Source organism: Polyodon spathula, chromosome 31 (assembly GCF_017654505.1).
Source record: "Polyodon spathula isolate WHYD16114869_AA chromosome 31, ASM1765450v1, whole genome shotgun sequence".
NCBI classification, from domain to species: Eukaryota; Metazoa; Chordata; class Actinopteri; order Acipenseriformes; family Polyodontidae; genus Polyodon; species Polyodon spathula.
The window spans coordinates 2888883-2902539 of record NC_054564.1 but is presented as its reverse complement, the minus strand read 5'-3'; the positions used below and the strand labels follow the sequence as shown (position 1 = coordinate 2902539).

The 13657-nt window shown below is 41.2% G+C and overlaps 1 protein-coding gene across 1 annotated transcript in view; it reads right to left on the bottom strand.

Moving 5' to 3' along the window:
• ftsj1 (FtsJ RNA 2'-O-methyltransferase 1) overlaps positions 1-13657 on the bottom strand; it is a 34128-nt gene that overhangs the window by 11622 nt on the left and 8849 nt on the right. The window contains exons 2-9 of the mRNA XM_041233689.1: positions 7368-7506; positions 6389-6458; positions 4993-5095; positions 4815-4893; positions 4673-4725; positions 2450-2503; positions 2063-2165; positions 1595-1678 (exon numbers count right to left, since the gene is read on the bottom strand). Of these exons, the coding sequence (XP_041089623.1) occupies positions 1595-1678; positions 2063-2165; positions 2450-2503; positions 4673-4725; positions 4815-4893; positions 4993-5095; positions 6389-6458; positions 7368-7488 (667 nt within the window). The 5' untranslated portion in view covers positions 7489-7506. The remainder of the gene's footprint in view (positions 1-1594; positions 1679-2062; positions 2166-2449; positions 2504-4672; positions 4726-4814; positions 4894-4992; positions 5096-6388; positions 6459-7367; positions 7507-13657) is intronic.

Sequence of the window (13657 nt, the reverse complement as noted above, 5' to 3'; positions counted from 1 at the left end):
TCCTACACTCGCTGCTCCCTCAACCTGCTGCTTTTAGATTTCTTTCACAGTTTTTTCTCCCGGACCGAGAGCGGCCAGGAGAAAAAACTGTGAAAGAAATCTAAAAGCAGCAGGTTGAGGGAGCAGAGAGTGTAGGAGGGAGACCCTGGCCATACGGGTAGCGACAGCCCAGGTAACGCTGCCGAGTGTAGCACCTTTTTGTTCTTCCGCAAGCTCAGCACTGCTAGAGGGACAGATCTGAATATCACCGTAGATCAGATATATTAGCCTAGCAAAAAATATGAATTCTGTAAGTAGAATTTATATTAGTAAGTAGATCGGATATATTCGACAGTATGTCTGTCTTATCTAACATCAATGTGAATATCACTGTAATATATATTAGCAACAAATACATAATTTGAAATTTGTAAGTAGCCTGTGATATTAATGCATATTTCTGTCTGTGTAACAAACATTAACTAGCTAAATGTGTTACATATTTAACGTTATTCTGTGTTCTTGTTTTGGGAAGCACTACTGTATGGACAGGTATGCAACTGATTTTCCAAAAAAAGTTAAAGCATGAGTTTCAGTCATGAAAAAAAATTTAGCTCCATGCTGCGACTACTAACTAGGCCATGGTGCACATAAACCACACGATGTACTTGAAAAATGTTGCTTTTACAGTATTATTATTATTATTTTTATGTGCTTTGTTGCTTCATTTATTTTTACATACAGTACTTTGTATAATTAGGACAGAAAACAGACAGGAGACTGGTCATCATCATGCATGTATTTCAATTACAAGTTTGGGAAGAAAGAATACATTAATTAGCTAAAAACTAACTAGTTAACATCTTTGCTAAACCGTGGTAAATACCTGTAGTTCAATACCAACCAAGACAGCTATTATAAGAAAAGAAAAAAAATAAACCACTACAAAAACTAAACTACCCTTTCCAAGTGCAGTTAGGCAATGTCCCTCCTTTCTGACTTCGACCATGGATTCACTCTGAATACCCACCCCAACTACTGAGTGGCATTATATTAAAATGACAGGGAGACTTGTTCGCAGGATTTAAAGCTGTATTACAGTAGATAAGGAGGATTTAAAACAGAACTGCAAATTGTGGCGGAATGTTAGAAAATGCCAAGACACACAAAACCCCCAGAAGAACGTGTCTGTAACCAGAAGGAGTTCATTGTGGAAGACAGCAAAGGAAAAAAGGGACAATTTATGGTCAGCAAGTACTCTTGAATTACTATACATATAGTTACAGAAAAACCGCACAAGCATTTTGGAAAGTAACAAACAAAAACAAAAAAATCTGGGGTATCCACACTCAAAAGTTGCAAAAAATAAGCACTTATAAATTTAATTAATAAAAACAGAAGCCCTAAATATATTATCCACCCAAGAGAGCATCATAGGATGAATAAGAAGTGCATTGTGTGTGTGTGTGACTGAATAATACCAAATTTAAGAAACGTCCCACTGAGAGGAACAGTAGTTTGTGTGTACCTCCTAAATGTCCTCACTTAAGAGGTACAGCCTCCCACCCCACACTCATTTAAGACAAAAAAACAGAACACTGAATTGAGACGGTACCGTAGCAGTGATCCAGGAGAGGGTTAGACATGTTGGGGATATAGCCCTCAGGGGGAGTGTACCCTTGGCACACCACAAACGCCTCTGCAGAAAAGGGAGAACCGTGTAAAAAAAAAAAAAAATTAGAAAATACAGATGCACTCCACTTATCACGGATCCTGTTAGATTCTTCAGATTTGTTAATAAATATTCAGAAATGTATCAAAATCTCCTTACTTCGTTTATAAAGTTTTTAGAATTCATTTCATATAAGCAAGTCGTCACTTGAGGGCATGGGTTATCGTAGATATTGTCACTGCTTGGTTGGTTGCTAAAAAGTGACAATATCCACGATAACCCGTGCCCTCTCGTGTCTTACTGCTTTAACAAAACATGCTCTGGAATTTTTTGGAATTAGGAAGTAATCAAAAAGAGAATGAAAGTTGCAAAGCCCCTCGTGGGGCTCAGAGGTCAGAGATCACAACTCACCGATGCTGGAGTTGCGGCTGCTGCGTGGCTTGGCGCACGTCACGCCAGAGAAGAAGATCTTCAGCTGAGAGTAGAGGAGGGTGACGTCCTTTCCACGGAAAATCTCAACAGAAAATAAACAAAAACTGTCAGTGATCAGGGGGACTGGCTGCATAGCAGCTTGATCCATTACATGCTTATTCATTACGTTTGCCACAGTGTTTGGTAAAGTTTAGTAAAACCTGACACAGCTCAAACAGCTTGTATTTCCATCCATGTAGTTCCCTTGAATCTAGACAGTGTAGGATTTCAAGTGAATGATTTGTACTCCTTTTTACATAAACAGGGCTGCTGCAGGACCACTACACTCCACATTATCATAAAAATAAACTGGAGGTTTCTCCCTACCTTCGCCACAAAGGTGCCTCCTGGCTTCAGAACGTGAGTGGTGATATTCAGAGCCTGTTGGAGACACAGCAGACAAAACATACAACTTATCATAGAAGAAGAATAAAGAAAAATGATCATAATGCACATTCTATATCTTATCGGTCTAAAAGAGCAATACCTCCACTTTGGCAATTGCAAGTCACAAATTGGAAAAGCAGAATACCATTGCTGGCTATAAACACGCTATCCGATCTCCAGTGTCGTCAGCTTCTTGAGCTCCTAATAAACACAGCACCTTTATGAGTGCTGAAGCAACACAACAAGCACTAAAACAATGTACTGTCTAGTAGGTGAGGTATTATGATGTTAAAAAAACCATGTAGTCCAGTCAGTCTCGTTCAAGTTGCACAGCTTGTACAGGCTTGAAACAGTCAGATACATCAACATCTAGTGATGGAAAACTAACACAGGTCTCCACACAAGTCTTCAGACATACCCTTACCCTCTTCAAAAGGATTCATTTGCATCATAAATGATGTTGTTAGTGCTTATTGAGTAACAGTGCAAACAGTGTATGACTTTGTTTTAATGAATGCCCTGACAATGAACATGGTACCAGCTGGAGTGTATGATGAAAACATTGAGAAGAGAGGCAGTTACAGCATAAGGGTACACCTTTTAAATATGGTGTGCACCAGTAATTGCTTTCCTTCTGAAACACCGTAATATTTGAAACACGAGTAATATTTGTTTCAAGGGGGGTGTGATAATAAGCAATTAACTGTAATATAATGCAATTAAATGTAATAGTATGTCTTTTTTTTTTTTTTTTTTTTTTTAATTCAATCCCACTTAACCCGGAAAAAGTTAAATACCTGAAAAATCGCATTCCCCAATTATAACCGAAACTTGACTGGTTAGCCCTTCAAAATCAAACCCTTTCATACAAAAAGCATCTCAAAGCACCATACAAAATAAACAAAGGGAAGTCAAAATAAAACACATTTGTATAGAGAAATAGGAGTAAAAGAAAACAAGATCCAAAATAAAAGTCTGGCACAATATAACGTTACAAATATTTGTTTGCCAGCAAAAAGTGTACACATTTCAAAACACAGTCTAAAGTTCATAACTGATGCAGTACTACATAAATCCTGCGGGCAAAGGCAGAGGAGTTTATCCAAGCATCCCCCATCCCAAGGTAGGGCATTAAATTCTCCTTTAATCACACACTCCCATGCACTATTTTTTTTATAATCTCTGTGAGCAATTTTTTCCTGCCAGATTTCTAAAGTACTGTGTTGCTTGTTGTGGGGGAGTGAACTCTAAAGTCAGCGACTTAATATTAGCTTGCGCTGTGGTCACGCTGTTGCTGGTGTTAATGATCATGTGGTTCCCATAACAACAGGCTGGTTATTACAGGAAATATTTCTCACCAGATATTATAATTAAACATTACATGCAATGCACTGTTAACCCTTTAAGGACCAGGATCATGTTAACACGATCATACTGAAGTGGGCTTTGAGGACCACGATCATGTAAACACGATAAAAAATGCAATTTGTTTTGATAAACTTACAGGGCCACTGTACACCACTTGAAACACATATCATTAGATATGGGAGGGATCAAATCTCACTTCCTGATGGTTTTTTAAAAAAAAAAAAATATGTGACATCACGGAGAGGAGCATTTAGTGCATTTACAGTTTGTGCAACACTGAGAGACAGTCTGCTTCAGAGAAACCTGTTTACAGGTAAGAAAGACACAGAAAAACGATCAGACGTATTTGACAGTTATTAGAACAATTATTCTGTCTCGTTTTAATATACATATGTTTTCACAACATTTACAAATATCACAAAACGAGGTGATATAAACATACTATTCCATGAACTAAATTTATCAGGTATGTTTTTTTTTCCTTATTACTGATAACGACGGAATGAATAACTAAGTTTATTTATATTTATTTTGAGAAAAAAAAAAAAAAAAAAAAGAGAGCAGTGTCTATTATTGCTTATAAAGACCCTGAGAATAAACATGTATTATATCACTGCAATCACAGGTGAAACAATGTCTTGTAATTGCTCAAACATCAATATTTTTCAACAAAACTTACAGGAAGTATTGTAAGGTCCCTCTGGTCATATAATAACATGTTTTCATCCATGTATCTCTAAGCAGAATACATATTTTTTTAAAAGATACAGTACTGATGAGCGGTTGAGTACTCACAGCCAGGAGGAGCTGGGCCTGGATGTACTCATCCACATCGTGGAGCCCAGTCACTGCAGAGACAGACACACAGTTAGGCACTGTACATCGTGAGGAGGGGAACACAAAGATAGGTTTGCAGGATTCAGTGTTGTGTACCTACCATCGGGGGCGCCGTCACACACCACAAGGTCAGCAGGCTGACCCTCAAAGTGACGGATGATCTCCTGGGCCGTGGAGACCTGTGGGGGTTGCAAAATAATATGCATCAGTTATGAACCTGCTGTTCACTTTAACAATAACATACCAAGCTAAACAATTCATCACCCTAATGGAGTTACCTTGGTGATGTCTCCCTGGATCTGGGTGACGGCAGGCAGGGGAGCCATGGCCTGGAGGTCCACTGCCACAATCTTTACTTCTGTGCCCTTCCCTTCATCCCCCCTGAGAACAAAATCACCAGACACCACATCAGGAACATCCTAGCCCTGCAATCTAAGCTCCCTAGGATGCCGGCTCTATATTCTTACCTCCCCTACTCTCTCCAGCACCTCAATGAGCGCTTAAAGGTGCAACTTGGTACGAGTACGAAATATCTTGCACCGTTATCTTGATTAAGGCTTGGTGGTCCAGTGGTTAAAGAAAGCGGCTAGTTACCAGGAGGTAATAGTTAAATCCCAGCTGAGCCACTGACTCACTGTGTGTGACCCTGAGCAAGTCATTTAATCTCCTTGTGCTCCGTCCTTCGGATGAGACGTAAAACCGAGGTCTTATTGGCAGTGACTCTACAGCAGCACTTCTGATTCACAGTTCACCCCTAGTCTCTGCAAGTCTCTTTGGATAAAAGCATCTGCTAAATAACAGTAGTAATAATAATAATAATAATAATAATAATAATAATAATAATAATAATAATAATAATAATCATAATAATAATAATAATAATAATAATAATAATAATAATAATAATAATAATAATAATAATAATAAATCACTAATCACCTATATATATTATAGTAGGATTATATTATATAATTATTATATTAGTGGGATTATTAATATCTTATGTAGGATAATTATTATTATTAAATAGTAGGATTATATTATTATTATAAAAATTTTATTAATAATCATCCTAATATTAATAATATCATCCAGTAGATACATTAAATCATTAGTAGGATTATTATTATCCTAATAATAATAATCATCCTAATAATAATAATAATCATCCTAATAATAATCATCCTAATAATAATAAAGTCTTCTCTTTGTTATTTGGAATCACTCAGAATCACCCTGGTGGCATTTTAAAACTCACAAGCCAAAAGCACCCCTGTGGTCTCTTAAACATGTCTAAGCACAGCTGGTTCACCAGACGGTAAACAATAATCTCTTCCCCTGCTGCACTCCCCCCAGTGGCGTTGATGTTCCAGGTGCTATATCTTCATGATGTATATCTTCATGATTACACCCTGACAGCAGACAGCTCTGTTGAGGCCACAGGGGAGCCTCAAACTTTAAAAAGACCCAAGGATGCGAGAACTTAAAACAGCAAATGATATGCAAAGTGAATCTAAACAAGGAGGAGAAGAGAACTACGTTTCATACTCAGGCCACAGCACCTTGAAGAACTCCAGTTCAAGAGGACACAGATACGTTCTCCAGCACCTCAAAGGGCGCTAACACTATTCTCAGCTATCCAGTACACCGATGAGCACAAACAGCGGGACTCACTTGAGTTTGCGACTCAGCACCTGACTCCAGCTCCCTGGAGCAGCACACAGGTCTACAGCCCGGCAGACTCCTGCAGTGCAGAAGGGGATAAAATTAAAAAAAAAAAAACAATCACACTACCCAACTGAAACCTGGCTGTTCTATCTTAATGGACCAGATCTGCAGGATAGAATGGCTTGAATTCTACCTCGTCAATGTGTTATTATAGATATGAGTAGCCTTTAAGGTTGATATTCAGTAGACAGACCCCTTTTAGACTTACTACAGGCTAATGATTATTTACTTGTACTACATGCCTACCTATAAAAAATGTGATCACTGTAAAAGTGATTGTAGCTAACAAAATTACTACAAGTGGTGTAGTTCCAATCATCATACAAGTCTCAAATATCCAGTTTTTGAAAAAAACACACAAAAAACTCAACTTCACCACATGTTAACAGTAATTTTGTATTTTCTTTTAAAAAAATGATATATGGTACTAAACTTGGTTGAAGAAATCTGTTTGCAAGTCATGCTTTCAATTAGTGTTGCACTTGATTGGTCATTTCATCCCTTTAACAGCTTCTTTCCTGTCAATCAACCAGCTGCTTCCCTGTTGACTGACATGCTTTTAGCCAGTAACATGCTTTCACCCAGAAGACACATACGGCGAAAAGACCCAGGAAGTGTAAGTGTATAGATATCCTCAGAATAGACATAGAAGCAGAGTACTGCCTAAAGCAGCATGTTTTAAAATAAATACACGTATGCATGCATGCTATAAACATATGCTTATTCAAAAATGCACATTAGAGACCTATTTAGCTAATGGAAGTGCAAAACAGGAAAGATTCATAATTATTTTGTGATCAACACTAAGGCATACTTTCAACCTATCCAACTTTTTTTTTTTTTTTGGAACAAAGTGGACAAATGATAGGGATGATTATTAATTGAAAATTATTAACTAATGTTTAATGACACAAAATACTTTTACCTTTGAAGAGCCTGAATTCCTCATCCAGCTGAAGCAGTTTGAAGGCGCTTCGTGCTCGCCAGCCCTCCTCCTTGGCAAGCCGGTAGTATATATCCCGTTTATCCTTCGAGGACCGTCCCATTGCCTCTCAGTCTGGGCCCTGAAATACAGGAGTACACACTCGTACTGTATCTCACTATGAGAAGCAAAATGACAAAAACACACTACCCTACACTAGGGTTGGAACAATAATCGCTAACTTTATTGTGTTGAAAATGTATTATTTATAATCATAATAATCATTCGTGACCCAACAAAGCGGCTTTGCATTGAGCAGTAGGTGTCACTTAACTGTCTGCGTGAAGCGTAAAACATGTGAGCTCCGAGTACATTGGGAAGTATTTATTTTAATCAGTATGCTTAGGCTTTTAACTGTGTCATGGTTTCATTTTGATAAGAAAATTAAAGAAAGCAGTAGTGGTTGTCTAAAAAAAATAAACTTTTGTAAAATAAAAAAATAATAAATCTAAGATCACTCTAAAATTACTGTGGAAAAATTGAACTTTTGACTATTAAACACTGACACAGGATTTATTTATTGTAAGTAAATTGAATGCGATTGCAAAAAAAAAAAAAACACAACATGGCACGTTTAATATAGCCTGAACAACTTTGTTGCTTCTTTATTTTAAGCTACACTAAAGACGTGAGTGCTATACTGCAGCCTATGTACCGCTATTGTAAAAAAGTTATTTCATAAATAGAAGTACATGCAGTTTTCTTTAGTAAACTGTCTGCATACATGCAGTGAACCTATTTTGATCTCTTAATGCAGATTCGCCATTAATGTTAGCACTTTTCTTTCGTTATATTAGTACACTTGGTGTCATTGTTATTCATTTTCTTTCATTAAAAAATATACTCAAATTAACAAATGTTTATATAAGAAAAATTGTTTTCCTAAAAAATACATATTTATTAATGTACAAACTAAAATAGATGTATTTTTATACTCAGGTTTGTTCTGGGCACTCTGCACATACACTGTCTTTAAAAATAAACTGTGGTGGTTGTCAAGCTGATCAAGTAAAAATCTGACAAATTACGAGAATTTTAAATATTGTATTTATTCGGACGATAATGCAATTATCGTGATAATTTACAGATGACAATCGATAGCTGAAAATGTCATTATAGTCCAACCCTACACTACACACAGCCCACTGCAAAAAACACACTACACACAGCCCACTACACTGCAAAAACACACACTACACACAACCCACTATACACAGCCCACTGCAAAAACACACAGTTTATCACCAAACTTCTCAATAATGTGATCCAAGTCATTATTTTATTACTATAACATCTCAAAAAGCTCTGCAAATGTCCGTGATATTCTCTGAGCGCTGGATGCGGAAGCAGCTATCTTGTTTGTTTATGTCAGTGTTATCTCTGTGGCGCAGGGGCTATGTACTGCTCAGATCCGTCCCTTTTTTTTTCGGCTTCTCTTGGTTCCTATCAGTCTCACTCGGCCATTGAAAGGTTTTTCCGGCTTTTTCCGGAGAAAAAACGACTACAGACCTGTGCTTGACTTCTTTTTGATGTTGAACAGGGTCCGACATAGGACCGTGTGACAGAGCAAAGCTCTGCTCTTTTTAAATTGGCAGGGATGGGGTTAATTTTCCCTACCTGCCTGGGTTTATTATGTTCAGGTGGCTGGGGCTGATCAGTTGATTAGATGATTAACTTAATTCATCATCAACTTTTTCAATCAGCGCCCAACCACCTGACATAAAAGGAGGCCTCTACTTCTCATTAGGAGGAGGGAGCTGAGGAAGCAGGTTGGTGGTTTTTTGTATTTTTGGAAAGTTTGAATCCAGTGAAGGCATCGCCCATCCTGGAAACCTTAATTTTGTATGTTTTGTTTTGTTGTCTTTCTTTTTGTGTTTAAAGATTTTTATTTTGTTCTTGTGCACGTTTATTTTGTGTTATTTATAATAAAATTAGTATTTTTATTTTTTTTTAACTGCAGTCTGTCTCTGGGCCTCTTTCCACTCGTCAGCCTGTCACAGACCGCAAAAGGGTTAAAGCACCAGTTTAAAGAATACCATTGCTGTAAAAACTATGCTAAAAGTTAAACACGAAGAGCAAGTGAGCTGCTTACCAAATGTCTGTAACTGAATTCCCTTGCTTTTGATCCCAGCTATGTCCAAAGACAACGTGTGTCCGCCCTTCACTAATTTAATAGCATCCACTATCCAATGGGAAAGGCGTTGTTTAGACAACGGCTGACCCAAGGTCTTAGAACCACGGCATATGAACAACTGTTCTGTTTGCCTCACAGTCGTTGTACGGTCAATATAACACCTCAATGCCCGCATGGGGCAGAGCATGTGTAACCGTTCTTCCTCTGGGGAAGAAAAAGGAGGAGGATGGAATGCCATCAACTCGACTGGTTGGTTCATGTGGAACGGGGATATGACCTTTGGCAAAAGGCTGGATTTGGGTGCATGGAGACTTTAGAACAGTCTCCTGCGAAACGAGTACATGATGGATGCACCGACAGTGCATGTAACTTGCGGACGCGTTTGGCCGATACCACTGACGGCAGAAACGCGGTTTTAATAGAAATAAGCTTCATATCCACAGTGTGGAGAGGCTCGAATGGTGCCTTGGTAAGGGCTTCTAGCACCACGTCAAGACTCCATGACGGTAAACTGGTCCTTCTTGGAGGTCGCAAATGTCTTGCGCCCTTGAGAAACTGCGATGCCAGAAAATGGCAGCCTGGTGATAACCCGTCAATGCGTACGTGGCAAGCTGATATGGCGGCTAAATATACTAAGTGTAGAGGGAGACTTCCCTTCATCTAACAGTTTTTGTAGAAACTGTAATATCACTGCCATAGGACAAGATATTGGGTCATGGCCCCCTGCCAGACACTAATCTTGGAACAACTGCCACTTCTACGTGTACTGCGACCTAGTAGAGGGTGCTCTAGCACTCTGAATGGTCGAAATCACCGCTGTCGAAAGCCCTAAGGCTGACAGGCACTCCCGTTCAGGGGCCAAACCCATAGCTGCATGAGCTTGGGGTTCGGGTGCCAAAGCCGTCCTTCGGCCTGGGATAATAGGTCTGCTCGCAGGGGAAGCTCCCGCGGTTGACCATGGAGCAACTGCACCAAGCTCGGAAACCATATCCTCCGAGGCCACCGAGGAGCGACCAGGATCACAGTCGCTTGCTCTACCCTGACCTTCTCCAAGAAAGCAGGGAGCATCGGAATCTGTGGAAACGCATATAGGAGCCCTGGCGGCCATTCGTGAGCCAGTGTATTGACTCCTAGGAGGCTGTCGGGGTCCCTCACCGAGAACCATAGGGGGCAGTGCGTGGTCTCTCGCAAAGCGAAGAGATCTACTTGCGCTATGCCAAGCCACTCCTAGATGCGCTCTACCACCTGAGAGTGGAGATGCCATTCCCCTGCAAGAGGGCCTCCTCTGGATAGGAGATCCACTGCATAATTGACTGCGCCCGGTAGGTGAACCACGCGCAGAGAGGTCAAACGCGGCTGTGCCCATAGCAACAGCAGTGCTACCATTCGGTGAAGGCGGGGGGGACCGTAGGCTGCCCTGGCGGTTGATATACGCCACAGCCGTGGTGTTGTCTGACCGCATCAACACGTGCTTGTCTAGAAGCACTGGCAAGAAGTGTCGAAGGGCAAGGTCCACTGCTCTGAGTTCCAGAGCATTGATGAGGGCTGACTTCCACGGTCCTGACCACACTCCGCGGGTCCCTGAGCCGTTCCAGACTGCTCCCCAACCTTGGTTGGAAGCGTTGGTTGTAACCACCTCCCTCCGGAAGATGGGACCCAAGCGCACGCCCTGGCAGATGTTTGACAGAACTTTCCACCAGCGTAATGCTTCCCAGCAGGTTTGGGATACAGTCAACCTGGATTGTTTGTCTCTCCGCGGATGTAACGCGAAGACATTGAACCAGGCCTGTAGAGGTCGCTGGTGTAATAAGCCCAAGGGAAGGGCTTGTGAAGCAGCAGCCATCAGCCCCAGCATGCGCTGACACAGCTCCCTGCTGACCAGGGAGAGACACCGCTCCAGCGAGGTAATTCTGTGTCGACAAGGTCGCGTCCATGGACACAGAGTCCACATGCAGACCCAAGAATTCGGTCTGTTGGCTTGGCACAAGGCAGCTCTTTTCTGAATTGACCTTCAGACCTAGCCGCTGAAGATGGTCTGTAACCATCACTGTGTGCTGCGCCAGCTGCTCCCGTCCAGACAGTTCAGCAGTCGGACGCCTTGAGCCCGCAAGGGAGCTAAAATGGCATCCATACATTTGGAAAAGGTTCGAGCAGCTAGTGACAGGCCGAATGGGAGGACACAAAACTCGTACACCCTGCTCTGGAATGCGAAACGTAGATACTTCCTGTGACTTGGGCAGATGGGAACATGAAAGTATGCATCTGTCAGGTCCACGGTGGTGAACCAGTCGCTGTATCGGACTGACTGGATGATGTGCCTGTGCGTAAGCATCCTGAACGATAACCGCTTTAGGGATTTGTTCAGTACTCGCCGATCTAAAATAGGGCAGAACCCACCATCCTTTTTGGGTACTAGGAAGTATTTGGAATAGAACCCCTGGTCGATCAGAGCAGGGTCTACTTGTTGAATGGCACGCTTCCTGAGCAATACCTGTATTTCCACATTCTGAGTTGAGGACTGAACAGAGTCCTCCACAGCAGTTACCACCACCCCCCGGAAGGGGGGAGGTTTTAACTGGAACTAAAGGGTGTACCCGGTGGATATAGTCTTGCGCACCCAGATGTCATTGGTGCACTGGTGCCAGAACTGGAGCTGTGGGACAGTGTAGGGGTGGGCTAACAGCTGCCTGGATGTTTCAGGGCTGTTTTGGCTGTGCTCGCTCACGAGGGGCTCGCTCTCGCAGAAGCGCCGACACCACGCAGAATGCGAGTACCAAGCGTTGAACACTAGCACAAGACGCTTAAGCTTCAGCTGACCCGCAGAGCGGAGATGCTAGTGCTGGTACAGTGTCTGATGAATACTTACCTAGGTGCTATGGGACTAATATGTGCTTGGTGGTTGTCTTCCTAATTGTGAAAAAAAAAATTTGAATGCTGCAGCAAGTGCAAGTGACTGTAGGGACAGGCCGTACAGCTACCACGTGGCGGGGAAACACACCGGAGTAGATATGTGTGTAAAAAGGTCTGCAGAGCAGACTCCACATATGCGGTCAGCCAGAGGCGTGACCGAGGCTGCAGTGTGCGTGTGGCCAAGACCAACGCAACACATGTCCTAACAATTATATAAATACAATAATACAAAACCCAAAACACACAATAAAAAATATAATATATATATAATAATGTAACAAGGAAGACGAAGACCATGAGAGTAAACAAAAATGCGATGCCGAAGCAAAGCGAGAAGGAATATGTAAAATAATATACAAGGAAATATATATGATATATAACCAAAAATGATAAGACACTGAAATATACTCTGAGAAGGGGAAAAAAAAACAACTTCTCAAGCCTAAGCCAATGAGTACAATCAGTGAGCTCTACCAACTTACCACTACCGATGCTGAAGACAAAAGAGGAAGAGAGTCTCCGCTCGCTGCGTATAGTAAGCTCCCAGGGGGCGGGCTTACACATCAGCTCGCGCAGAGGCCTATCGGCAGCTTTGCTATAAAGCTCAGCCAATCCCTACTGCCTGACGGCAATGTCCCATACCTTGATGGTTATTTTTGACTTGAAAAGGAACAGAGCACTGTTCATCCATGCTTTCCCCTGTGATTTGTAATTGACAGGCAAAGTATTCATATTTGAATTTAGGAGCTTGTGGATTTTTTGCTTTGCCAATTACAGTTAACAGCAGTTTGTGTGTGCCACTGGCATTTGAACATGCCCAGATAGTCAAGCAATCTTTGCTGCTTATAGTCAGCTGCAAACCTCTTTCTTCTGGAAACAAGTGTATTAGATGGTAACATCTTCCAGTACAAACCTGTCACCTCAATTATAAACTTGTTCCGGTGACAAGTTGTGCTCAGCCAGAATGTTGAATTTTTTGGCAGTCAGCAATAATTTCTGAATTGCCAGACAGCTTACAATCTGAGGAGAAAAGCTGTCGGATGGTGTGACACTTTTTAAACCGACTGAGCCATCCCTGACTTGCAGTGAAACTTTCGAGCAAGACTCTTATTTTATCTATAATCTCAACGTTAGTATGCAAGGGTAGTAGAACACACTTTGGTTTACCAGTTGAAGTACTTGAAATAGT